This window comes from Vanessa atalanta, chromosome 27 (assembly GCF_905147765.1).
Source record: "Vanessa atalanta chromosome 27, ilVanAtal1.2, whole genome shotgun sequence".
Lineage (NCBI taxonomy): Eukaryota > Metazoa > Arthropoda > Insecta > Lepidoptera > Nymphalidae > Vanessa > Vanessa atalanta.
The window spans coordinates 6,303,977-6,331,284 of NC_061897.1; the positions used below are offsets into that span (position 1 = coordinate 6,303,977).

The 27,308-nt window shown below is 34.9% G+C and overlaps 2 protein-coding genes across 6 annotated transcripts; both read right to left on the minus strand.

Annotated features, from left to right (window-relative positions):
- Positions 1 to 293: 293 nt before the first annotated feature.
- On the minus strand, positions 294 to 13,856 carry LOC125074444 (extensin-like). 3 transcript variants are annotated; one of them, XM_047685790.1, is made up of 6 exons: positions 13,719 to 13,856; positions 8,043 to 8,132; positions 6,531 to 6,661; positions 5,459 to 5,599; positions 5,205 to 5,323; positions 294 to 4,515 (listed from the first exon to the last, which is right to left on the minus strand). In XM_047685790.1, the coding sequence occupies exons 1-6, from the start codon at positions 13,732 to 13,734 to the stop codon at positions 4,506 to 4,508; spliced, it is 507 nt and encodes a 168-aa protein (XP_047541746.1). In that variant the 5' UTR covers positions 13,735 to 13,856; the 3' UTR covers positions 294 to 4,505. The 3 variants fall into 3 exon arrangements, with proteins under 3 accessions (XP_047541746.1, XP_047541745.1, XP_047541744.1); XM_047685789.1 differs by lacking the exon at positions 13,719 to 13,856 and adding an exon at positions 12,637 to 12,953 and having other exon boundaries at positions 6,531 to 6,655; XM_047685788.1 differs by lacking the exon at positions 13,719 to 13,856 and adding an exon at positions 12,637 to 12,934.
- Positions 13,857 to 15,594: 1,738 nt separating this feature from the next.
- LOC125074441 (mediator of RNA polymerase II transcription subunit 16) lies at positions 15,595 to 26,349 on the minus strand. 3 transcript variants are annotated; one of them, XM_047685786.1, is made up of 20 exons: positions 26,191 to 26,349; positions 25,880 to 26,057; positions 25,422 to 25,554; positions 24,604 to 24,733; positions 24,092 to 24,240; positions 23,588 to 23,752; positions 23,112 to 23,228; positions 22,732 to 22,796; positions 21,922 to 22,065; positions 20,907 to 21,011; positions 20,322 to 20,442; positions 19,992 to 20,112; positions 19,510 to 19,596; positions 19,132 to 19,294; positions 18,842 to 19,011; positions 18,621 to 18,760; positions 17,507 to 17,607; positions 16,395 to 16,495; positions 16,099 to 16,239; positions 15,595 to 15,693 (listed from the first exon to the last, which is right to left on the minus strand). In XM_047685786.1, exons 1-20 carry the CDS (start codon positions 26,250 to 26,252, stop codon positions 15,657 to 15,659), a joined length of 2,430 nt encoding a protein of 809 aa, XP_047541742.1. In that variant the 5' UTR covers positions 26,253 to 26,349; the 3' UTR covers positions 15,595 to 15,656. The 3 variants fall into 3 exon arrangements, with proteins under 3 accessions (XP_047541742.1, XP_047541741.1, XP_047541740.1); XM_047685785.1 differs by having other exon boundaries at positions 20,322 to 20,445; XM_047685784.1 differs by having other exon boundaries at positions 20,862 to 21,011.
- Between the last annotated feature and the right edge of the window lie 959 nt (positions 26,350 to 27,308).

Here is a 27,308-nt window from a genome sequence, read left to right on the forward strand (position 1 = left end):
TCTCAGAGACAGAGAGGGACCGTACGGGGCCCCTTAAATAAAGCCTGTGGCTCACGGATGGTTTACCGCGAACACGAATTTGAAATTGAAATGACTGATGCAGCTGTTTTGCCCACCTAAAGAACACTGGACGACGTAATTGTTAAATTTGACCAGCTTTAAGCAATCTTAAATAATTAGGAATCGTAATCTTTGCATTTCTAATTCCCTACAAAAACTTTGTACCTTTGTTTCCACGGTTCACCAGTAAAGAAAATATTAAAAAAAAAAGGGGTTATCGAAATAAAACATCGTTGGAATTTTAATTTTTATTGGAAACAAAATAATATTTATGCTATATATTGCACGTGACTCGAAGTCGATAGATTCACACGTTTGAGCAACACTCACTTTCGCTTACACGACAACAGAGCACAAACGACTTTAAAACAATAGTCTTAAGCACCGGACACACCTGCGGGACCAAACGACGCTTTCAATACAGCCATATCTTTACCAAAAACAGAAAAAAATGGCAAAATTTTGACGGCGACTATAATTTAAAATCGAAATTTAAACTAGTTTTTTTTTTTAAACTAAAAAAAGGCAGATAGAGCGCTCGGTACATCATAGTGGAGCAACAAAAGTGAACACAAAATAAAAATCGTATATTATTATTAACGACTTGTTGACATCAATAATTAAAGTACTTTTGACGTAGATACGTCGTTACAATACCGAGAACATTCGCTTATGTTACTTCACTTTAATGATTCGCACTCATCTGTTAATAATAATAATTACTCAAAGATAACATTTTTCAATTTCAATGATTCATAAATTTCATTTTAGTATTTATAAAACCTTGTTATAAAAGGCAAGGCTTGTCATAATGACCAACCAAGACAAATTAAAGTTTTGACTTTATATATTAAAGTAAAGTTTATATACAATTTCATATTAAACAAATACCAAACGTAGAAAGCTTCGAAGAAACCCCGGTCGTTAAGTAGCGATCGGTCCCGTAGATGTCTCCGGTCCTTCCAACAACTAACAAACGCAATTATAAACTTATCGTTATTTATAAAACTTTAATTATACTTCGATATGCTTTCGACATACGAATTATTATGCTCTTTTATGAAACAACTGCTATTAACCTTTTCAATGACAAAACAAAATGATCACTGAAATGTTGCAATATTAAATGCATAGTTGAAAAAAAAAAAACAATTACTCTATGGTCCCTACACCGCGTGGGATTGTTACTGCGTTACCTTCCTCTATCACACAACAGATTATATATAAAATTTCCATTCTTTTCTATAAATTATTAAGATAATACTTTTCGAATGCTTATCTAAACCTGACATTTAAATCATAGTGTTACAATATATATATTTTTAATCTGTTGAGTTACAATACATTCGAGATACAGACATATAAAAAAAAATGTAAAACAATTAAATAAAGGCACCATGAACGAGTTTTTTTTTTTTTGGTTAAAGTATAAAAATTTTGAGTCCATCCTAGTTTAGTAGACATGATTTAAATAAAAAAAATGCAATAATCAAAAAGTATATAAACTGGTATATAAACAAAAATGAGATTTTTTTTTAATACTTAGCTATGTTCTATGATATTTTCGTCGTTATTATACGTACACTATACAGGATGTAGAAATTTGATATAATCTCATCATCAAACTGTGACTTCTGATCAAACCGTTATTACTCCATTTAATATATTTTAAGTCTGTCATGAAGTCTAGAAGACTTTAGTATTGATACAGAATTCGTTATAGTCTTCCAATGTGTTTCCGTCTGTACAATTGCTTAATACATTATTTCTTTAAACCAATATAAAGGATATTTGAATTGTTGGCCGCTGAGAATAGAAAACGATAATCGAACCCCAAGTAAACATACCCGTTACAGTCCAAACTCATTCCCGATCTATTATGTTCAAATGTAAACAAAAAATACATTAATCTCAGTATAAGAACCAGACTATCCCATAAAGCAGATGACACGCTTTCAGATTAAATGTTTCTCGTCAAAAGTTACCTAGACGAGGAAAGAGTTGCAACTGTAACGCACTATTTAGTAATAATATCCTCAATAACCCGACAAACTACTGACGAGTCTGTATTACTGTAAAACATTAAACAAACTGACACCTCAACAAAAAAACTACATCACATAAGACAAACTATAAAAAAAATGACACAGATCACAACACGTTACAATTCTACGTAACAAGTTGAAACTAGTTCACACACAGACCTGTTTCACTAGCCGTATTAGATACCTGTACTTAATACTATAATAAGAACTAAAATAACATATAACAATAGCTTCGTTTGCACACAGAGACAATAATACATTTTTCACAAAACAATACATTCGTGTGAAGACATTGAACGCATTTACATACATTTGTGACAAGCGAGTTATTGATACATATAACATTATATATATAATATATATTCTGTTAAAAAGCTTTTAAGCTCCAACAGACTACAGACTTGTTTAAGTATTACATAAGCTTGGAGTACTCATATTTCTCGAGCTTTAAGTACTATTATAAACAAAATAATAAATGTTTTAATCTTTTAAAACTAAAAGATTTCGTTTCTAATGTTTTTAAATCGACATAGCTCACTAGTAACATAAATAACACTTACGTCTAAATAATACAAGTGGGGGGTGACTATTTTGTTATCATTTTAGAGTGGGAAGATAAAAAAATTGCTTACATAATACTCAAACAGTTTCACATTACAAATATATATAAAAATGTAACTTCAAATCGTTTCAACAAATAATATTACATATATATAGATACGTACATTTATTTTTAAAATAAATGAAGACCAATTTGATATTTAAAACGATTTCCATATAATCACGTTCAATGTACTACACAATACAACTAGTTACGACGCGTGAAAGCGTCCGGAGATTCTGATATCAACTTCCAAACATCATCGAAACAGATCTAGTATTTAATAAGCGAATACATTAAATTTCTTTAAACTATGAAAAAAAAAAAAATTATGACACAAGATCGAAAAAAGTTACAATAGCTATTGGTATTTGCTATAATCCTTAAAAATATTCTATTCGAGAGATATCCATTCGCTTATTAAAGATTTAAGCCGTTTTCAAATTCAATTTTTTTTTTTTTCACAAATATATGTCGACTATATTTTATAATCGAATCATATTCGTGAATAGAACGAATTCTCTAACGGTTCAGAATTAACTACTCAATGTATATAATAATTAAACCGAGTTACGTTCTCTCTCTCTCACGCACACACCGCCCGTCTCATTCGCACGTGTCACGCACAACCTCTGTTTAATTTTTTTTTTTTTCTCAATTACATATAACTAAAGTTCGGATTTTGTACTGTCTGTGCGTTTATCGAATAAAATTGTGACGGATCTCATTTATTTCGATATATTAGTGATTATGTAACAAAAACCATGGATATACATACTCATATAACAATGACTGTCGTTATATAGCTGCCATAAAATAAATAGGCAGTTTATTTACCGAAAATTCTAGTTACAATAAAAACATTCGAAGATTATATAAAACGAAAACAATGAAGTCCACGTTCAATATCAATAACGTAACGAACAGACGCACACACAGCACAAGCCCGCGAGTATAGTCTAGTCGTAGAGTGGCGACGCCACAATAATACTATGCAGAGACCGCGTCTCGGCCGACAGTAATGTTCACCACTTGATTTTGAAATTAAATGAATCAATTTTACATTTAAATGTAAAACGTATTATTTGGTATACGAGATAATTATTTTATTACTATTGTGCCAAATTAATCGATTATCAATCATACTTAAACATTTTATAAAAACAAAAGGAACAAGCTTAAAAATATATTACTTTTATTAAATGAATTAAATGAATATTTTCATTTTAAATGTAATTTCATCAATGCTGTTACGACTGGAATGTCTGTAATTATCACTGGTTTTATATGCAAATAAAACATTCACGGAATAACTTCTGAACTGGTTGAGATTTTCAATTTAGTGTTCAATTTTGTTTTCAAAGGCACGAATTACATAGAGAGCTTTATTATTAGCAAGTGGCAAACATTATCTTAACACATCACAGTCAATAATAACCGGCTAAGCTGATATTCACCGACGGCACACAAATGAAACCGCCTCCATTTCATTTATGAGTAACTATGGATCATTTTTACATACATATAAATGTAACATTCACTTCATTTAAATTAAAAACGGTCTCCCCTTTCCTGAAATGACTCTACTTTTGTATTTTTTATTGATTTATTATACATTTCAGTCGTTCAAGTCATTCCAGTAGGAGTTTTATGATATTTTTTAGTGTATAGGGTCGAGATATATATAAACATGTTTTTAAAATAATCAGTATGTATACTTTCTTTTGTGATGAAGACGATATTAGAGCCTGTGTCCGTCGGTCAATGTTCTCAATGCCGCTCGTGCGACTTGTCTACACTTAACGCCACCTGGGGGACGAAAATATCTTAATAATTTATCTGTATACATTAACATTTTTATTTTAAAGGGATTTCAACGACAAATATCCAAGCTAGATAATACTTAGAATTTTATATCTGTGTGTTCAATTATAGGAAGTTTAAAAGACGACGAAGACGTCGCCCGCGGTGATGTCGCGTTTTGGGGGGTTGGTCGTATGTCCTCCTTGGAGTTCAAGCTTGCTTGATATCATAATTAATTAAATTCGGTTCACTGATTTGGGTCTAAGCACAACAGGCAGATAAGAGTTACTTCAGCATTTTAGTATGCACCATTGCGAGTTCTAGTTGTACTTGGGTCAGAGTGGACACAAGCTGTTTAGTAACGCATTTCTCACATCATTTTTTGCGATCGGATCGGCCTTCATATTCACGAACAATATAAATTAACCAACGCTATTCGATAGCACTGAAATTAATCCACATGCGTTGCTAAATACTTTTCGATACTAGTTTAATACAAGTATGTATGAAGTAAATCTGACCTAACTTGCAAAATAATTTTTTTTTTTGGAATTTTAAATGACCTGATTGGATCTTCTGTCTGAGTGGAATCTTTGTGATTTTAGACGATGAGAAGCATCATCAATATTTATGGAACACCTCTTTGCTCCTTATCAATGTTAAAATGAATGGGAGCCTGGACGTATAGTACTCACAGCACTTGGTGCGGCTGTATGGCGGCGAGGTGCGCGGGGGAGGGGGGCACGCCGGGGGGCGCGGGCGGCAGCAGCGTCTGCGCGAGCCCCTCGAACCGGCCGCCCGCCTCGAAGCCGTTCTGCAATCGACAGGTACTTATTAACACGAGGAACGTACAATCTTAAATAATATATAACGCAATAATTCATACTAAAATTTAGGAATAGTAATCTGATTTTGTGTTAAGTGACTTTTTTATTAAACTTCTTTTTACCGGGATCATGATGGTGGGGCGCAGGGGCTGTATGGAAGGCTGAACGGCTGTCGGGTAGTACGGGTAGTACTGTACCGGGTAGCCGATATATCCCGGGTATCCGGCGGCTGCTGCGTACATTGCTGCTGCAGGGCTATACATCTATGAACAAATTGTTAGTTTCATTAGTTATTATAGGGTTTAATATAAAGAAAAACTACTTTCATTGAATCAAGATTAAGACTAAAAGCGGATGCCCTTGTTAAACTTTATTGCTAATAGTTTTTTGATATGAACTATATAAAATATAAGCAATTGAAGTACATTGCAAGCATTAACAGACTATACATGAATGTGTGGGTATCATAGTTATGCGAGGAGCTTTATTAAAAGTCCAATTATTTTGACTCGAGAAGCATTTACTGGAGTTGCATATAGCCAAGTATAAGTATACCTAAATTTTATAGCACAGGAAATAGAGTCTGAATTTGTCTCCTCTGCTTATCAATGAAAAAATTGTATCTGATCAGTAGAGTACTGCGATGCCTGGACACTTGGGATACCAAGAGGTACTTTGAAGCGTTGAAAATGTTACGGACGGATTCTATACATAATCTGGACAGAGAAGTTCACCAATAATTTGTCCAGGGATCCGAAAAAGTGATCGTGTACTGACTCGACAGATTTTGTTTTCTTCAATTCATTATTATGAGCAAGATGAAAGACAGATAACTTTCTGGTCGGCGGAAAAATGGCTACAAGTAGACAGGAATTTTCACATTTTAATAATACATATATGTATAATAATATTTTATCTCCAGAATATCCAGGTGTAATAACCGGTAACGTGACGATTTAAAATTGCTGATGTATAGGATTTTTAGTCAAGAGTCTACTTAAATAAAGATTTTTTTGTCTCGTGAACAAGACATTCGTAGATAATGTCGAAATATCGAGCTCCACCAAATAAAAATAAAAAACATGGTAAATATCCCGTTTTCAATACTTCTAGTAATTAAATAAAATTGTTTTTTTTTTTTTAACCTAGATCAGCTTAACCTAAATGCCGACGGTAAGTTGAAGATGTACTCACGGGTAGCTGCTGGCTCAGCGCAGGGATGGCCTGGTGGTGCTGCAGCTGGTCATACGGCGGCGGCGCATACACCCCGCCCGCACCCGCGCCCGCGCCGCCGAACGCGACTCCGTACGGCGACCCGCCTGCCACTAAACCGTTACACGTTCAAAGCATTTGCGACATTTGAAAATTTAAGCGTCTCCAAAAGTGGACATATAGGCTCTAAGTTGGAATACAATTTAAGTAAAGGAAACCTGCATGTATCGAATGAAACATTGCAACATGTGCGGGTTAGCATTGAATGCAGCGTGGTGGATTAATCTCCATACCTTCTCCTCAGAAAGAAAGAGATTTGATCTACATTTTTTTTTAAATTATCGCAAGAGTTGGAGATAGACATGGATCTTCTTCCATTATTACGTATACTAATTTAGGCAATTATCCATATAGACGTTGAAGTATATCCTCGTGTGAACCTGCAACCTATTAAGTCAGGCCTTGTGTGTTAACAAGGCCTGACCTAACAGGAGAGGAGGCTTATCGTCAAACTGACAAATTAACTAAAGGAAGACAAGTTGGCAGTTGATACTTAAGAGTACTCATATATTATCTCAGTACTAAGCTGATGATGATGCCTTTTTATGTTTTCGGCTAATGGGATCATTTAGCAAATTACGCAGGACACATTATAATGGGGAAGGGTATACGCAATCATGAGTACACTCTGTCCTTCCTCATTTTCTTAAACCAATGGAATAGCAAATGTGTCACGAACGGAAGGGATTAAGGACCAACGGCTTTACGTGCTGCCCGAGTACAGATGGAGTTTACGAGGGAATGAAAAACTGCCAACCTCAAAACTAGATTACTGGGTCAAGTCGCTATTGTGTTTCATTTTGAAAATATATTTAAATATAATCCGTAAATCGTCCACAGCTGGACAAAGTTTTCCCGTCCAACAAAGTAGTGAAATTTATTCTACAACATTTGCATGAATATATTCATTAGCATTACATTAGCAGCCTGTAAATTTTCCCACTGCTGGGCTAAAGGCCTCCTCTCCCTTTGAGGAGAAGGTTTGGAGCATATTCCACCACGCTGCTCCAATGCGGGTTGGCGGAATACACATGTGGCAGAATTTCGTTGAAATTAGACACATGCAGGTTTCTTCACGATGTTTTCCTTCACCGCCGAGCACGAGATGAATTATAAACACAAATTAAGCACATGAAAATTCAGTGGTGCCTGCCTGGGTTTGAACCCGAAATCATCGATTAAGATGCACGCGTTCTAACCACTGGGCCATCTCGGCTCACTAGGTAACGTCGTATCAAATAATAGTTGCTGAATATATTCAGCAACTATTTATTTGATACGACGTTACCTCCCGAAGCAAGGTATAAATTAACTAATTATTTATATGAAACTCAGTGGTGCTTAGCCAGCATTGAAATCCGCGACCTTGGATTAAGATCCAAGTGTGCCATCCACTTGGCCATCAAACTAACTTAGTCTAATCTATCCACATACCTCCATATTGCGGATGCTGCTGCGGCGGCGCGGGTAGGAAGGGTCCTTGCGGAGGCTGAGGTTGGGGGTAGGCTCCGAGGGGAGGAGTAACTGTAACAACTCGGACCATGAGACAAATATAAAACAACATACAGCACGACCGACGGACACTAACAACCAACGCCTTTAATGGATGCATGTGTGTAAAACTACCAGACAAGTGGTGAAAATTATAATTTTGACTGAGCTCCCAAATCGAGAATATATTGCTTATATTCACACATAGTCTGACAATTTCTTTTTCGCTGTAGCAACACTGATTAAGATTGCATTTTTGATTTGTTACATAGTGTTGCCATATATTAAGTGCTATTTAATGACTAAATAACAGTTATATATAATTTTAAAATTACTTTTAATTCAAGTACTTTTAAAATCGTTTTAAAATTTAGATTCAGTAGTTTTAAAAACGATAATCATACCTTGGCGTAGTAAAATATTAAATTACTATTATTTAGTCTTTTCACATCCATTGAAGACATTAGATACACTTCACAATGATTTGTTAATGTTCAAAACTTTATTAATTTTGCCAGTGTAGTGTCAGTCGCGCCAGTATTGCGCTTTCGCGCGCCGCAACCCAAGCCCGAGCATTCACGCGTGACGTAGTGTGGCCACGCTATTGTAAATGTTGCCAATGAAAAAAAACTTTTTTTTTTATGAAAGCAACATTCGATCGCGTCGCCAAGCATAGATAATACTTCTCTTCAAACACTAAATCGTAATATCTATGCACACTAGCGCCAGTGTTAACGACAAGCGGTACCCATACAACGCGTTACAATGCCAAAGTCATCCTTCCAAAAAAAAATAATTTTTTTGGAAGAAATTCTAATAATTATGGCGGACTTTTGCTTCAATTACAACATAACTGAACCAAAGTCTTAGATTTGGTAGGTTATACACAATTCAACACAGTGTGCAGGTGCTGAAATACCTACCAAATATTTATTTACATCGCATTCCTTATGCATTGGTCACACTTACTATAATGTTGAATAAGTGTCGAAAATGACTTATGTGCAAATAGCGAGTGTGACCACATCTTAAAAACATCTTAAGTAACAAATCAGTCATCACACGATAATCGATCTTATCAAAAAAGACATTAGTTTTATATGTATAACATAACTAGTGATCTGAAGTGTTCCATTTAAAGACACAGGCAATCATATTAGAAAACATATATCTGATATTGGCGTAGCCTAGGAGAACTTACGAAAACCGAAGGCTTAAAACTCATATAATCAAATTCTTTAATATTTAATTTCGATTTGAAACACAAAACACAACTGGCAGCGTTGCTATTCAATTCTACCTTAAACTTATTTATCAAGACAAGTTTTAAGTAAGATGTGAAAAAATCGCTGCCTACACCAATAGCATCTGACAAAATATATTAAAGGAATAAGAACAGTGTTGTCTGTATATGGAAAACCAAGATATAAATAGCATCCAAGCTCAAAAATGAAAAATCCTTTGCTATTTAATAAAAAACATCAATGAAGATTTAATTAACAAAATAAAATCCATTACGGAGCTTGCACGCAAAAGTTCGCGCAACGTTTTTCAATTAATCCTTGGGCTGAATAGATTATTAAAAAAAAAAAAAAAACTTTCAAGCTCACAAAGATCGCTGCACGTACTTGTCAAGAATATTACGAAACATGGCCACCAAAGATGGCGTCCATGTAAACATGAACATCGTGAACATTCTCCAATAAAAAAAAAAACATTATAACTATTTAAATTATCTAACTAAGACATTATTTACCAAGATTTTATGTATGTATATATAGCTAATTGATAACACCTTTATATATTTTGCTGTTTCGACTATGAAGCGAATGCAAAAAAAGCGTTTTCATTAAAAATATTTAAACAATTACTATGATGAGTGCGTTAAAGGACATAGTAACATGCATAACGAAACATAAATATCTAGAACATTCCACGATGATACATGCGTGTTCTAAAACTAAACATAATATAATACCAATTAACGACGCGTACGAACGAAAAAAAAAAAAAAAGATTGCTAGCGTTAAATAATAAAATATGCGCCAATATCTAGCTGGTACCAGCAAAATTCTATAATATATATTTTAAAACCACAAAATCCTGGTTATATTAAATTTACACTTAATTCATATACTTAGACCACTACATGAGTTAATTTAATATTTTTGGAATACCTTCCTGTGTAAATAGAAATACTAATATTAAAAAAAAAAAAGAAATGCTGTTACAATATATTCTAATATTACATCAATTCCAAGTTATTTTTTCGCTAAATAGTATAAAAAATATCAAAGATCATATAAACTGGATCCCTGTAAAAAACCTCCAAGTGACTAGTTAATAAAATTAAAAAAAAAAAAAAACTTAACTGGCTTTATAATGTATAGTATTATAATTTTAATGTATTAAATGTTGTATACGCTGAACGCATTTTGTACTCGAATAAAGCTCATATTTGCATGCACCTCTCACGCGGTCAATACCACATACAATACTATGAAAGAAGATAATTTATTTATTTTAATATTTTTTCATAATTATCTTCATTCGACCCTTATTCTAATCACACACGCACTAACAAGTGTCATTCATGTTAACATTTTTCGTATTTCTTTGTACCTTTTTAATCGATATTTTCTTTAGAATGTGTATTAGATATTTATGTAAGTTTAAAGAAAAAAAAAAAAAACAAAAAAACAGCTTGAAAAGGATTAAAAAGGTGATTATATTAATATTTTTGATTGCATATCGCTTGTCAAACGATGTGCAGACAAAAGTGTTAAACCTAGCTTATTCGTGTAAACATATAAATTATTGTGACAAAAAAAAAAAACTAATTTTTTGTGTCACCTTAGCCGTCACCTTACAAGAAATCCACAAAAAAAATAATTAAACATATAATTTTTTTTGTGAATATATTTATTTCATAAATCAGTTTGTTTGTATAAATTTATCAAGAAAAAAAAAAAAACTGATTTATTCAAATAAAATTGTTAGTGGAACACTCATCTTAAAAACAGACAGACTTTTGATTTATATAAAAAAAAAATTATTAAAGTCACATCTGTTAACAAAACTGGAATCTAAAATGGATAATATTTTAAGATCCCATTCATAAAGAAAAAGAAAAATGGCGTAAAAGAATTTAAAAATAAAAAAAAAAATTCCTTCACACCATTTCACAACATTTATATCTAAAGTGTTAGCGTTAAGAAGTCTAAAAACCAAAAAAAAAAAAATGGAAGTTAGGCAGCCCTACAACATTTCAACGTGGGCCTGTAGCAGCGAGGCATAATTATCGTTGTGATTATAAAGATGCATGCCTCGCTGCTGGTGCAAAAAATGTAGCAAAACAAATGCAATAACAGCAGTCTGACAATTTAAAGTGAGTTAATTGTTTCTACTGGAATAAAAACGAAAAAAGGAGACTGCTATTATTTAAAAAAAAAAAAAAAGTGTTAAAAAAAACAGGTAAAAAAATAAGCTGAAAAACTAAATGTTTATAGAAAAAGGAAAAATAGGAGCAGAGAACATCAATTTAAATTTATGTGGAAAAATTCTGTTTCTCTGTCGTCTCTGACTTGAGAAACGGAAATTTGCATCTTAAAACAAATTTTTTTACCATATTTATTGTGTTAACTATGAAGTGCTGTACGATCAGGTCTTTTATAATTACGCAACTGAATATGCATCCAGAAAGACTGTTCCTTTTTTCAAATAACTATACAAATATTGTCAAGCCAAAAACATCTACCGTACAGCCAACCACTTATTTCACGAAAATCAGCCCTTCCAGTTACATGTATAATAAAACTTACGTTACAAACAATTTTAATAAGTATTGATTTGATTAAAAGATATGATCGTTCCTAACACTTTATAAATTCTAATGATTCGATTGCTATACAAAAGGATAAATTATCAATTTTTAAACTGATCATTGAAGGTAAGTATGAAATAAATGAAACCCCTTTGTCTGTGAACAATAACATAGAATTAATATACATAGACATAGTTTAACACTTATGTCGTGACCTTAAAAAACTCCTTTGTTATTTTTTTTGGTACTTTAAATTGTGAGCTTGTATATAATAGTTTTAGTTTGGTTATAAAGGAAAATATTTTCAAAATGTTGAAGTGTGAATCATTACAAAACAGGTTTTTGGGTTGGGCTATAAACTTGTTAGACTTAGCATCGACGTCTAAAAAAGAATGCACATCTTCGTACAAAATATAAAGACCACAAAAACATAAATTTATGACTTTAAGGATATAATCATGAGATGTTTTAGTTTTGAGAATATTGTATTACTTTAAAGTCACCGTTGTAAGCCGCTAACGGTTTTTTCAATAGTTTTCTTATGTACTGCGTTAGAAAAATGGGAACTTTGTTTATAGCAATCGAACCATTAAGGGGTTACATCGTAATCAATACACATACGATCGTCCACACGCCGTTACGCACATATCATATTGTCTCTCTCTATGTTTCAAAAAAAGAAAAAGAAAGAAAAATTCTATGTAATGTCATTACATGATAGCGAATAGGCGTCTGCCGCGCGGGGTCTGCGTTGGCGCGCCCGCGGCTCCTGTAGAAGGGGTGCGGAGGGAGAGAGGGCGGGGTGTAGGTAACGCATCATTATAATCATTATAGTTTATTAGTGCTTGGTTGAATGACAGCATTCCATCATCTAAGCACCTTTCAAAACCTGTTACATAATTTTGTAATATTCTGTTTATAAACAGTAAATATGTATGAATACCATATCCTATATTGGTATTTACTAATATCTTAAACTCCATGAACGACTGACATATGTAACGACATCAAGGTTGCATATTAATGCTATTGTATTGAAATTATCTTTTTATAATTTAACATCTTGTGTGTGAACCTCCTTATTGTTTTTTTTTTTTTGTTATTTAAATAGCAGTAGCAATTTTTAAACAGCCTATGTTGTAAGTGAATAAATAATTTACACTTTATATTTTTTTTGCGAACTAAAATTTGTAACACTGTACCTACATATAAAAAATATATATATCTTGAATGTTCTTTAATGCATTTTGGTTAAAATGAAAAGATTATTTATGCCATCATTATGGAGCATGACAATCGATATTTAAAAATATATATTTTTTTATTAAAGCTCTGTATTGCACAAGAAATAATCTGTGACGATGTATTTAAACAATTTAACGAAATACATAATAGCTACACAGCACTAACTAGGGCAATTGAAATCACTTGTAATTTCACTAAGCGGTCACAACCGTCCGTATATTACGAATATAAATGAAATGATTGCTTTATATTTCGTCGCAAGTACATGGAATAGAAATAAATTCAGATAAATCTTAGAAGATCGCGCCTCCATCCACCGTCAACCATCTTGGATTTCAGTTATTGATCCACAGAAAAATCTGAGAAATTTTATTACTATTGATATAATACGTATTATTGTGCAGTTTTTATGCAGCGGAAATACTGTTACGTGTTAAAATATTACTTTAAATTGCAAAAACTGCAATTCAAGGCAAAATGACGTTACATATGTCAACCTTCTATATTATAGAAAAGAACAAAGAAAAATGATAATTAAAGCGCATAAATACCTTTCTTGTCTGCCATTATAATAACTATAACGATTTTACTATTATAAATTTAACACTACAGTTATGTCGTTGCTAAATTATTAGGATATTCGCGATTAATTACAAGAACGCAGTCGTAGATCAAACGCTTCTTCGATTCTTGCAACGACACTGGTGATGGACACAGTACAATAGTAGAATTACGGTGTTTACAGCTTACCGGTTATTGATTTTCGGTTAAATAGTTTAAAAATTGAACATTAATTGATAACGTATTGCAATATTATATTCCATTATGTACTTTTATATTTTTTTTAACCGTTTTTTATATTTAAGTAAGTAAAATTTTAAAAAATACGTTTTACTCGAAAATTAGAAAATATTAACTTTACACTGTATGTGCATTATTACAACTAGAAAGAAGCCTTATTTAAAGAGGGTTTTTTAAAACATTTCATTTAAAATTTATTAATAGGCTAAGTCCAAAATATATGTCGTGATGACTGCCGCTGATTCTATTAAAAATAGCTTTATTATTATGTATATAAATTATTTGATTTAAATTATGCCTTTTTTAATAAACTATACCAATAAAGTTTTGAGTTCCAAGATTATAACGAGACCGCACAGTTACAGCTCTTTTTTATGAAAAAAAATGTAAAAAAGTATGTAGCGTTACCCCTTTGTAATTTGAAAATAAACCTTCATCAAAAAATCTGGTTTGTTAAAGATTGCTTCTAAATATATAAGATTTTCTTGCATATATGTAATGGTATTAGAGTCGGTACAGGATACTTAGATGCCATCTATGATGAATTTACAACCATATGCACTAACCTTTGTGACTCTATACCATTGAGGCAGAAGAGTTTATTAAACAAAAACATCATAAAACAATATATTTTTTATCATACCAGGACATAATCATTCCTAACCATTAAATTATACGACGATATATTATATATTATATAAATTATATATTATTATCCTAACAACATTTGACATCGAATTTTCGTGATTTAATTTGTCCAGGGAGCTTGAATAATCTATGATATTCATCATGGATTCGTAAAAATATGGCATTTGAATGTCGACAAAGCTGTTATCAGAACTTTGAAAGTAAAATTCCTATGAATATAAGTAATTTAGTGGTAGGTATAGTATTGGATTATAAAAATTCTACATTAATTAAGGACTGTTTGTGCACAATATGGTAAGAGCGATGACCAAATCGCAGGAATACGTAAATCTAAGGTTTCGATTGCAATAGTGCACGTTTTCGAAGCATAAATACAAGTTTCGATATTTGATTTTAATAAAAAACTTTGTTATTTTGCAATGTTTTATTTATGGTAACATTGTATTATGACTACCAGATATAAAATTGAAAATTGCACACCCGAGAATGAAAAAATATTAAGTTGATTCAAATAAGAGGTAGACATTGTTTTTTTTCTCAATACAATATTTTTATGCGTAGCAGGAATTAAATAAAACGGTCAGGAAGTTTTTAAACAAAAGACGATTGGTTTATTGAACTGTTTTTTTTCACTGTGACAAATAGTGACTTTTAAGCGGTCAACTCACAAAGCTGAGTCTCATTGAGGTTGAATTGGATCTAGTTCAGTCAGGCTCAGTCGAGACTTTGCTTAACAAAGACTCGATTTCAGACAAGCTTGTTCCGTTTTTCGTCAACGTCTTCCCGAGTAATATTAGCGCAGTCGGTGTATAAACACACCTGCATGTACACCTGCAGTCCTGTCTGTAGCAGTGAATTTCACTTGTAGTTCTCGAGATATATAACAATCTGAGTTACCAGGAATAAAAATAAACAATCAATAATTAATGTTATTAACTAAAGTTAAAAAATTAGAACAGGTGAATTGAAAAACCATAATGGAAAATATTCATTTATTTATACCTAATATTTACATCAATTGATTTAAGACTATTTTAAGTTTATACGTTCGATACCAGGGTCCACTTCCCACCACATCTGAAAAAGGGGTATTTTATAAAGACATGAACAATAAAATCGTTGCGACTTTAAAAAACTTTATCTTATTGACTAATTTTGTTAAAATACTTTCACAACGCTTACGGCAAGCCGTATCAAGATACAAATTAATTTACTACTCTAGGGCTTTGGGTAGGTACCACCCACTCATTCCATATTCTACTGGAAAACAGCTGAGTACTGTTGTGCTCTGTTTTGAAAGGTGAGTAAGACAGTATTATTAAAGGAACAAGAGACATAATCTTAGTTCCGAGTATGGTGGCTCCTCGATTATGTAAGGGATTATATATTTTTCTTACAGTGTTATCTATTGGTGACAACTTACCATAAAGTGACCTTTCATTTGACAGCCAACCTACCACTTTTTAAATAAAATGGTCTTACCTGCATGCAGCCACGAATCGTCCATCGTACGCCCTCTGTAATGGATGTCGTGAAGGCTGTGCGGCAGCAAGGGCACGGGCTCCACAACGCCCGCACTGCCGCCAGCGTGCTGCACGTCTTCCCCCACCCAAGTACATGTACCTAACAACCATGACATTCAGACTTAAGATTTTTTATGTAAATAAATAGTATTCTTACATTTTTTTCATTAGAATTTTTATAGTTGTAAGAGTTTTACGCGTGGCAACAACATTAACTCGCATTAAAATAAGTTTTATCTACATGTAAGATTATACCTTATTGAATCCATATCCAAAGATGGCGTTATATCGGACTGTGCGAACGGCGGAGGCTCCGGCACGTAGCGTAGTGATTTTGGCTCAACACCATATTCAAACTGTAATAAAAAAAACATCGTAATTTTATATATTTACGGTAATTAGCTTGTACAGCCAACACTACGATTCTGAACATTATTTATAATCATGACATTTTATGTCAAAGTCAATGTTATGACGATTCTTATTTTGTCGTTTTATTTTTATGAATTACAAACCTAAATTATTATTGTTTGTATGTTTCATTCCATTTATTGGCACGTATTTTTATACGAGACTTCCAGTAGCCTCTCCAATATTTTTTTTGTGCAGAGTACTCATTATCTTGAGCAAAATATATTGTACGGTTTCATTTTAATTTGTTGTTTTGCTTACTTTGCGCGATACCTTTTCGAGGCGATGCTTCGTAACATTTTTAACGAGTGCACTTATATACACTGAACTGAACAGACGTGGTCGGTTTGAGTTATCAAACTTATACTGTAACTTCGATAATTAGAGTACTTGATAGAAGTATTTTAGTAAGCAAAACAAAATATGTACTTTTAACCGTATAAACATGTTATATATATAAATCATATATATGTAAAAGCCTTTCCCATGAATTGATTCAATTAATTTTACTGTTGTTTTACTGTGCTTCTACTCGACTTCATCATCTTCACTAAACTATTCAAATTATAAACTAATTATTCTCTGATGTGTCATCTCTTTTATTTGTGACAATGGCAGAAGATTTTGCGCCCAACTTCTAAAGATACTCGGAAGATAAGAAATAAAATAATACAAGTTAAATCCAAACAGGACACAAAATATCTCTAATGAATGGTTAAAATATTTTATGGTATAAATGTCTGGGTGGTGGTGGATGAAACTGGCTTTATAATGGAGATAACAGAACAACTTCTACACCATTCAACGTACCATTTTAATTATCTATATGTAAGAATTTTGTGTATCTGTTTGGTGGGTACATATTAATAGTAAATAGATTTATATTTATAGAATAAAACAATATCTATATCATAATTATAAATAGTTAGAGCAATCAGATAACAATAAATACTTACGAAGAGAGGCCAGGCCCGTCCGTGCGGCGCCGCGACACAGCAGCGCGGCAGTGCGTCCCACACACGCGCCGGTGCCTGTGCGCACAGCAACGCACACTCCTCTAACAACAACATTTTATATTCATTACTTAGTGGTCTTTGTGCTGCCGATATATAAATAGTCACTGTAATTTACTTAGGTTATGTCTTAGTCCTCGTGGTTTGCACAAATATAATTAAAGGGATATGTGGTATGGATTAACATAAATTAAAAAAAAATAAACACCTGGATTTAGGCTCGGGTTCCATCACAGGACTCATTGAATGCTAATTATGAATAACAGCATTGTAAATCTGTTTATTTGAAAAGAGCAACTATGCGAGTTTCTTGCCATTTCTTCTCGCTTGAGGCTGCTAACCGAAACGGTGGTAGTTCTTAAATAATGACGATTGAAAAATGCTTCATTGCGAAGTTTACTTGAATAAAAAACATTTTGATTTGATTTGGATTGAATTCTAAATTAATCATTTCTTATTTAATTGCAGTCATTATTTATGTTGGCTTCCTACCTTCCTTCCTTCCTTGTTAATTGCATGGTTACTGTAACTATTGTTACAAAAAGTTAAAAAATACTATCAGTATAGTCCTATATCCTAGATTGTAATATTATTCAATTTTTGGACCACATGTTATTAATTATTTAAAGAAAAGCAACCTAGCAACTAATTAAGTAAGTGGAAATTAAAAATTTTAACACTTCAATATGAAGACTATATTAAATTAAAGCCAATACGAAAATATTAAGATATGGCACCAATATGGCACCAATATGGCACCAATATGGCACCAATATGGTACTGTGAAGAAAATTGAACTCCAAAACAATTCATACAGGTATTTATTTCGTGTAATCTAAATTGTGGAAAAGAGTAGCTTCCGAATTTCTTGCCGACTCTTCTCGAAGGAATCCACTTGCCGAACGGGTGGTGCTTTACATTTAATTCATCACTAACATGATTCAAAAGTGCTTTTATAAGCATACTTTAATAAAGAATATTTTGATTTTGCTGAAAAAATGTTGAGAAAAGGTACGATATGAAAATTCCAAGTACAGATGCAGCATGTGGTCCTCACCCAATAAGTCCGGCTTGTGGGGCATGGAGAGCCGGGACAGCGCTCGGCCCAGCGCGTCCCCCCCGCGGCCGCACGCGCGCGCCAGCACCACCAGCCGCCGCAGCGCGCCCGCCGAGCCCGCCGCGCACCACAACTCGTAGCTGCACGGGGCACAGGTGGTCATGGGCGGCACAACATAAGAATAATGCCATCCTGCGAGACCGTGCCCGTGGCGTACGTACCCGTGTTGATGCTGCATCTGATGCAAGTTGGAAGGCTGCATCGCCGCCAGCGCCGTGAGCGCCGTGTGCAGGGCTCGCTGCAACGGTCGTCTAAGAGCTTGCAGCGGCTGCAGCGCTTGCAGCGTCCCCTCGCTCGTCAGATCCATTTTAGCCTCCAATGCTAGGAGATTCTGGAATTGCAAATCGATCAGCCATAAGTTTTATTATCAGGTGAAGTCGGTGCGAATGGGATTTCCCGTAATGACTGTGCGTGTATGTGTGAGCGCACCGGGCTGAGCGTGAGTGCGCACCTTGTCGTGGTCGGGCGGCGCGTGGTCGTCCAGCAGCGCGGCGAGCGCGGCCAGCGCGTCGGGCTTGTCGTCGCGCAGCGCGCCGGCGCACGCCGCCCACGCCGCGCCGCACAGCTGCAGCGCCGACAGCGCCGCCGCGCTGCTCTGCCAGGCGCCCGACAGGCTGCGGGCGATCACATGCCGTTCTGTCAATGTGGGCCTGTGCACTGTGTCTACGGAAAGCGGTGTCCACTTCCCGTTTGGCGGCTCGTTTAAATCATATTTCAATCATATCCAAGTAGGGTCGAAATTTTAATATAATTTGGTGATATTATTGAGTATAAATTATGTAATCCAATCGATCAAAAAAAAATAAAAGGAAACCTTATAATGATTTACCTGCACAGAGAAATTCTCAGTTTAAGCCAGCTGTGATAGTAATACTGTTGGAACGATTGCGCTTGTCTTTGGAAATTCTCCGTCAATCTGTGAGTTAAATTAATTCCATATCAATAAAAAGAAGAACCCACAGCTTACAAATTATGAGGTCATTCCCTATAGTGTGGATGTAACTGGTAGATCCGAAAGTCGCTTAATATCTCGTAGATTACCTGACAATGATTTCATGACTTCCTTCACGGGTTACAAATTTATTCCAGATACAAAGTAAGCCCATGAAAATTTAGTAAAGCTTGTCCGAAATTTAACATTCTTAAAAAAAAAACGTCGTATCGGACAATTGATTTTAATAAACATAAAAAAGGCATTGTAACACATGGCCACAGATATTTACTTTTATAGTAACATGAAATTACATTTTTAGTTAATCAAGGCAAAGGCATCTTGCCCCACGTCGGGCGCCAGTTTTGTATCATACGTACCTCTCGTACACAGCTTCAACGATATTCGATTTGAGAGTCATCAGTACGTCGAGGCAGTCGTACCCGGACACCATGGAGTACTCGAGCAGTGACGTTACGTGCTGCACTGACAGCGGAGTCGCTGAGATAGACAGTTATTGTATTGTATTATTTATGTTTCGATAAAAAAACCCAATGGAACACAATAACTATAGCGTAGCGTGCAATGCGTCAAGAGCGTCAAAAGCGCAATGGTTTATAGGTCGCCCAGCGATGTAAAAAGTCGCAGGTTCGATCCAGACCTCTCAGGCGATGGTCGTCCCCGTTCACGAGCGAGGGTGCGATACTCACGCACGTCGGGCGCGGGCTGCAGCAGCTTGTACACGTGCAGCTGCGAGCGCGAGTCCAGCGCCACCGCCACGCTGCCCAGCGCCGACAGCTCCACGCACCACACCGTGGCCGCGCCGCCGCTCTGCTGGCCAGCGGTGGCAACCTCTTATTAGGGTTTCGCTATACGTACGTTACGATATCTCAGCATCGAGCAGGAGATCCTAAGTCTACATTATATATTTTTGTGCGAACGTTACCGTATGAGACTGGAAGTATTCATAGACGTTTTTAGGCTTTTCATTTTTTAATTCGTTTCACGTTTTCTTTTATTAAGCGCACGACGAAGCGGCGAGTAACAGCTAATATTATTAGAAAATGTGAAGCTGAGTTCATTAATTAGTTAGTTACGTTTGTACGTCTTAACTACTCAGACGTCATACAAAAGGACATAGGTAACCTAACACCTGCAATCTCCCCCCCCCCCCCCTCTCAGCCGCGAGCGAAAACTAACAAGATTTTTATATAAAATGTTTTAAGTCAATAAAAATCAAAGCATTTAACCAGATGAGTTTCTGTCTTCGGCTTCCAGGTTGGAGCCCCACTCACCGGCGCTAGTCCGGGCCCGTACTTGATCTTCTTGGGAGGAGTCCCCGCGCCGGCCGCTGTTTCCGGTGCTGAAGTGCCATTCGACACGATTGGACGGGAAACCAGCTACGGAAATAAACGACGATAAAGTTTGATCACATAATGAAATGTAATGAACGAAATGTTAGAAGACATTTTCAAATTAAAAAATAATTATTATTATAAGACCCTGTAGTAAATGTAGCCAGCGTCACTCGAATTGATGTAAGGACTCTACAATCACACAACCCACAAACATGAACCCTGAAATCATAACACTATTTTGGGCAGTTATGTATAATTACACAAATGTTAAGAAAATATTATTTTCAAGTGTGTGACCCTTAAAGCATTTATTTAGCGAATATTGTATATTATATACTTTATAGCGAAGTGCTTATAATAGCGTACATGTTACAGAATTAAATTAAATGTAACGCTACCACCTGCTCAAGTTGTAGAAGGATCAGCAAGATGATGAAATTTGTACTAGATCTTTTTCTAAAATAAAATAGTTGTCAGTAGCCGTTGCGTCCGCTTGGCGTTGTTATTATGTTATATTGTGGCTGATCATATTTATATATATTATTATAACCATTGTTGTAAGGATATTGTGACAACAGGAAGTTATATGTATATCGTCATTCATATATACTGAAAATAGAAAAGGACTTAGAATTTATCCTTGTGGAACACCCTTTCTAAAAAGACTTGATTACTGGACTCTGGTGGAATTCTTTGATTTAAGTGAGAAACAAATCTACTTTAATAAAAATTTTGTGATCTACGAAAGCAATTGCTTAAGATAAAATACAGAATGGCGTGCGCGGCGTGTGTGTGTGTGTGTGTGTGTGTGTGTGTGTGTGTGTGTGCGCGCGTGCGTACGTACATAGTGGGGCGTGTCTCGCGGCAGCAGGTGCAGCGCGCGCGGAGTGGCGAGAACGGCGTGAGCAGCGCGTGTGTGTGTGTGTGTGTGTGTGTGCGCGTGCGTACGTACATAGTGGTGCGTGTCTCGCGGCAGCAGGTGCAGCGCGCGCGGGGTGGCGAGCACGGCGTGCGCGGCGGGCGGCAGGCGCGCGGCGCACACGTGCGTGGCGCTCTCCCCGCCCTCCAGCGGCCACGCCGCCGCCTGCTGCCACGACTGCGGAACGAACGCGCTAGTTACTATGACAGGTGGGAACTCCACAACAAAGATAAGCTTAATATTTTTGCTTTTGCTAAATGCTTTCAAATGTACAAGTCACGAAATTCTCATTCGACCCTCGCGTTGAAAGTAGTTTTAGGGGCAAACACTACCTATTTGTCGGTGTGCAATATTGTCGTACGCCCCACATACAAGACCATATGTATCAGGATAAGCGCTTCCTTGTTTTGAAGTTTTGAATTTCGTTCAAATTACTGTTTAGAACAAATTACAATTTTGTTTTCTAGCATTGGGTAGGTTAAACATTTAGTTTTTTTTAGTTTCCATAACTACATGATTTGTTGTGAACCATTTTTGTATATAAATACCTTCAACATAGGAAGGAAGATCATTTGTATATACTAGAAATATAAAAGGACCTAAAATGGATCCTCTAGGAACACCCATTTTAGCGTTCAACTTTTTATCTCTCAGTTTATCAACAGGCACAACATCTTAGTTCTCAATTTTGGTCGCGCATTGGTGCTGTAAGGAATAGTTAACATTTCAGCGGCTATGTCTAAATACTATTTACCATCGGTCAGACTATTTTGACTTATTTTATGTAAAAAATGGCACTGTAATTGCACCAAGCACAGATAATATAATATTTTATATACTCACTACAGTATTGAAACAATCCAAAGTTTTAGGTCCACCGCCAGGCGTCGTGCTTCCTTGTACTGGGCCTTAACAAAAGCAGCGATTGTTATAATACTTTGTTTACATCTATTCTAATATTGTAAAGTAAATTGAACCATAGAACCGCATTTGATGAAATTTGGTGTAAAACAAGTTCAAACTCCGAGGGAGGACATAATTATGTTACTTTTTAACGTTTAACACCCGATGACCAAAATCGTATGTGTAACGTGAAACGTGTCGGATGTCATGGAAATAATATCAATTCTAACTTCAATAAGTTCTACCGAGTGGGATGCTCTCTTTATTGGCATTTAATAGAGCTGATGTATTTGGTTAAGAAGTTAATTGTTTGCACATACCTTTCGATAGTAACTTGTGCACAGGATAAGATCGCTCCGTGAGTTTCCATAGAGTTAAATTGTTCCCAGCGATGAGGAGGGCGTCCGTGTCGTCCCGGAGCCACCAACACAATGAAACTGGAATCGAATAATAGCAGACTTTATTATTGAGCTCATCTCGACCGCATGCTGCGGCTTCAGTCGGGACAATGCTACTAAACGATCTTATTCTTAATTTTTGTATACAAGCCCGTCTTAATCCGGGGTGTATTATGAAGATTACCAGAACTCTGCTTAAGACGACATTGTGTGATTATAATGAATGCCTTTTGTCTAAGTCCGCAAGTCTTAGTACAGACGTTTTGACAATTAACAGACTAGCCAAATACTATCCAGACCGGCAAAGGAATCCAGCATCCCAAGAAGACCAATAACACTTCCTCAAATTTAAATTGTGATGCCGCCTGGTACACATACTTTCGACTCGCATGACTCACCGGGCGAGATGTCGTCGTCCAGCAGGTAGACGGTCGGCAGCGGCTGCAGCTGCACGGCCAGCGGGGAGGCGCGCGAGGTGTTGGAGCGCAGCACGGAGCACACCGCGCAGCGCACGCCGCGCTTGGAGCCGCGCCGCCACGCCGCCGCCACCAGCAGGTTTCCGTCTGAAGCATTAGAGCTACGCGTCATTTCAAATAAAGAGAAATTAATATATTTGTAACCTAAGATATAATAAAAATAATTTTAATCTTATCAATTAAATATTTTCCTAAACGTTATAACATAAGATAAACTGTATATAAAAATTAAAATAATATATATTTAATAATAAAACTTAAAGTTAAACAATCTAAGTAAGTTTGTTTTAGCTATACCATTTGTATAGCTCAGCAAAAAAAAAGGGCCTAAAATTGTACCTTGAGAGACACCTAATATTTTTATAATTCAAATTTAAAATATTTTATATGTAATTTTTGTCTTTGTTGCAATAAACCAATACCCACTTTTATGCGCGATGGAAGCAGCACAGATGTGGTCTCGCGGCGAACGAAGGCAGTCGCTGGCGACTTGTGCACGTGTCCCCTCTCCCGCTTGCAGCGCACCCACCAGTCCTGTGCTTGATATGACGCACGCACCGCGACACGCGACACCACTGCCCATACAGATAATGACTATGACGCTTAAGACCATCTAGCGTTAATGATATATTAATAATCATTTCCTGCATATATTGAATTACATCATGAAAATATTTTTGCCACAGAAACTATATATTGCATCGTTGATGGTACCTTACTATACCTTACTTACCTTATATTTCTTACAACACCAATTTTTATGGTTGGTGGTGACAACCCACTATCAGGTACATTTGGGTGTTTTCTTACCTATTACAAAAAAAAGCTCCCAGCACCATGCTTATATAGAAAAATAAAATCAATTAAATGTTACAAAATTGTAATCATTGTTATATTACTTTTAGTATAAAAATATTATTTAATAAAACATGTATTACCCGAAGCCTTTCAAAGTTGGCGTTGACCTCAGGATTTGTATTCTTTCACTAACCGGAGCATCCGGTTTCTTTTCTAATGCTAGAACTCTTCGACCATTGTGGAAAAATGTTGCCTTAATTATGTGTTCCCCTGAAACAATATTTGATTAATATAATATTAATTACTTGGTATGTCTTTGGACAAATAGATCTGGGTAGGTACAGTCCATTCATAAACTACATTATTTAAGTTAAAAGGGCGAGTTAGCTTATGTAACTACAGGTACAAGGCCTTTATAACTGGCCCTAAGAGTTATTGTACAATACAATCTGTTTATTTTATTCTCAAATGTTATTATAAATGTAACTGAATTAAAAATCTAATTGATAATTATATCTAAAAGTCAAAATCTTTTTTAGTAAAGTAGACTTTTGCATGCATTTTTAAATATTTAATAGTAAATAAGATAATGTTGGAATGATGATGATCAGAATTTAGATATATTTTTTTTTATATAATAGATAGGAGGACTAGCAAATGAGCCTTGTGATGTAGTTAATGAAGTTATAAGAAATATTAACTATTCTTTACATCACCAATGCACCAACCTTGGGAACTAAGAAGCTATGTCCTTTGAGCCTATAGTTACACTGACTTCTCTTCAAATCAGAACACAACATGCTGCTGTTTGGCAGTAGAATATCTGATGAATGGGTGGTACCTTCCCAGACACCAAGAAAAGAAACTAAATTATAATAATATGGTTTTAGGTTTACATGTAATAAAAGCTAGACTAATAAAGGTATTAATCTTACAGCTGTGATAGTGTTACACTTACCTGGGAAGGTAGCAGTGTACAAACACGTCCATTCATTGAGGAGAAAGTCTTTCTGGCCGTACACAGACACCTCTCCCACTGTAGTTGCTACTAAGAGCTGCTTACCCTCACCATCCCATTCTAATGCTGATACCTAGAAAGAGTACATCATTATCATCAATCAAATTGGTAATATAAATTAGTACATGTGTAGTTTATCTATTAGTCAACTATTATTTGAAATGTTGTTGACACTTGAAAATAAATTAGAAATTTACTCATAAATTGCACTCATAAACCAAATAGATAGAAATTTTAATTTATATGAAAAACTGCTTGCAACTTGATTTTGTTTTTTTAATTAATTGAGCATAGTACAATAAACTCTAAGCCTTTTTCCTAATAGAGAGTTTCGAGAAGTTTTGGAGTTGCATATTTACTACTAGGGTTACTTGTTGTAGAATTAAAATGTTACTCACAGGATGCACAGTGCTAGTAACTTTATGGCTATCCCACGGTGTGTCAAGATCACAAACATAGACGTGACCACCCCAAGTGTCCCCATCACAGTCGGACAGCTCCGTCAACGATGTGAAAGCAATGATATTGCAAGTCGATATAGTACAAATAGGCCTAATTATTTCTGGATCTGATGTGCTGAAAAAGGAGGAATATCGTACAATTTATTATATTTTATTTCATACAGTACAATTAACTGTTTTGTTCAAAACTTGAACTTCACGAGATCTGAGTTTGATAAGTAATCGCGGAATTTAAAATAAATAGTTACATGTCGAAGTGGGGCGGTTCACATTTTAAAGGTTTACGTCTCATAGAGTAAATAAGCTCCATTTTATAATTAATTAGGGTGCTACACCATTTAAAAAATGTATTTTTTTATTCAAAATCTGAGTCAAGTAAGCATCAAAAGCGTTTTGATAGTTTATACTTTTCTGTCGACTGTCGGGTATGACAACTCTAAAGACATAAAATTTGACGTGTAGCACAGATTACAAACAAACCTATTTTAGTGAACGATTAATGGAGTAACGAAACGGAGCTTGAGTTCTTTTAATGTTTAAAGCAAATCAATTAAAATACATTTAACTCTTATTTATTTATAATTCTCTATTTTGATCAAATATACAATTAGTGATTGTTAGTAAGTTAAATCTAAGAAAATATTTCCCCATTTTAATATTTTTTTATAAAAATTTGTTGTCAAAAATATGTATTAAACAAAATCCATAATTAAAATTAGTAAAAGTTAAATATTTTCGATATTCAATATATATATTTTTTATATTAAAAATACTTGTTCTTGCAATAATATAACGCAAAAAGTAAAAAAATGTCTATTCTTTAATCCATAGATAATTTTCTTTTTCGTTTTTGTATCTATCTTCAGTCCAAACATACTTAAATCGGCTGAGTTCACACTAGTCCCTAACATGATTGTTCCGGACAATGACCTTTCATTATTGAGTTCGAGCTGGATATCCGAACGTATCAGTAGCAGGCTGACGAAAATGGCGGATCGTACGGTGGTCCATCGGCATTGCGTCGCTTGAAGTGCTATTTGATTTTAATGCGATTTTTGTGTGAAAATGTGATAATGATGAATTAAAACCTGTTGTGAAGTGTAGTTTCAGTGCGTTTAAATATGTGCCGGACAGAAATGTTTCGATTTGGTGTTGGGAACTGGATTTTTTTGCTGGGTTTTGTATATTTGTTTACGTACACTCAAGGTAAGCGCCTTTCTTATAAATATTATCTCTTACAATCGATCGCTGAGTCTACATAGATTCATAATGATAATCATTAATTTAATTTGTATATTTATCATTTATTGTATAACTTTTTGGTAAAATAAGTTTATTATTCAAACTTTAATAAGACGATATAAAT

What these genes read in the sequence shown, in the direction of transcription:
- LOC125074441 (XM_047685784.1), bottom strand. Translation starts at nt 26,252, where the DNA reads ATGGAGCTTATTTACTCTATGAGACGTAAACCTTTAAAATGTGAACCG. An exon ending in TGCTTCCATCGCGCATAAAA is followed by an intron (nt 23,753 to 24,091) that starts GTGGGTATTGGT and finishes CTAATGCTTCAG; the next exon opens with ACGGAAACCTGCTGGTGGCG. An exon ending in GCAGCCCGCGCCCGACGTGC is followed by an intron (nt 20,113 to 20,321) that starts GTGAGTATCGCA and finishes TGTCTATCTCAG; the next exon opens with CGACTCCGCTGTCAGTGCAG.
- LOC125074444 (XM_047685788.1), bottom strand. Translation starts at nt 12,751, where the DNA reads ATGATTATAATGATGCGTTACCTACACCCCGCCCTCTCTCCCTCCGCA. An exon ending in AGACGCCTATTCGCTATCAT is followed by an intron (nt 8,133 to 12,636) that starts GTAATGACATTA and finishes GAGTTGTTACAG; the next exon opens with TTACTCCTCCCCTCGGAGCC. An exon ending in GCAGCATCCGCAATATGGAG is followed by an intron (nt 6,662 to 8,042) that starts GTATGTGGATAG and finishes GTAACGGTTTAG; the next exon opens with TGGCAGGCGGGTCGCCGTAC.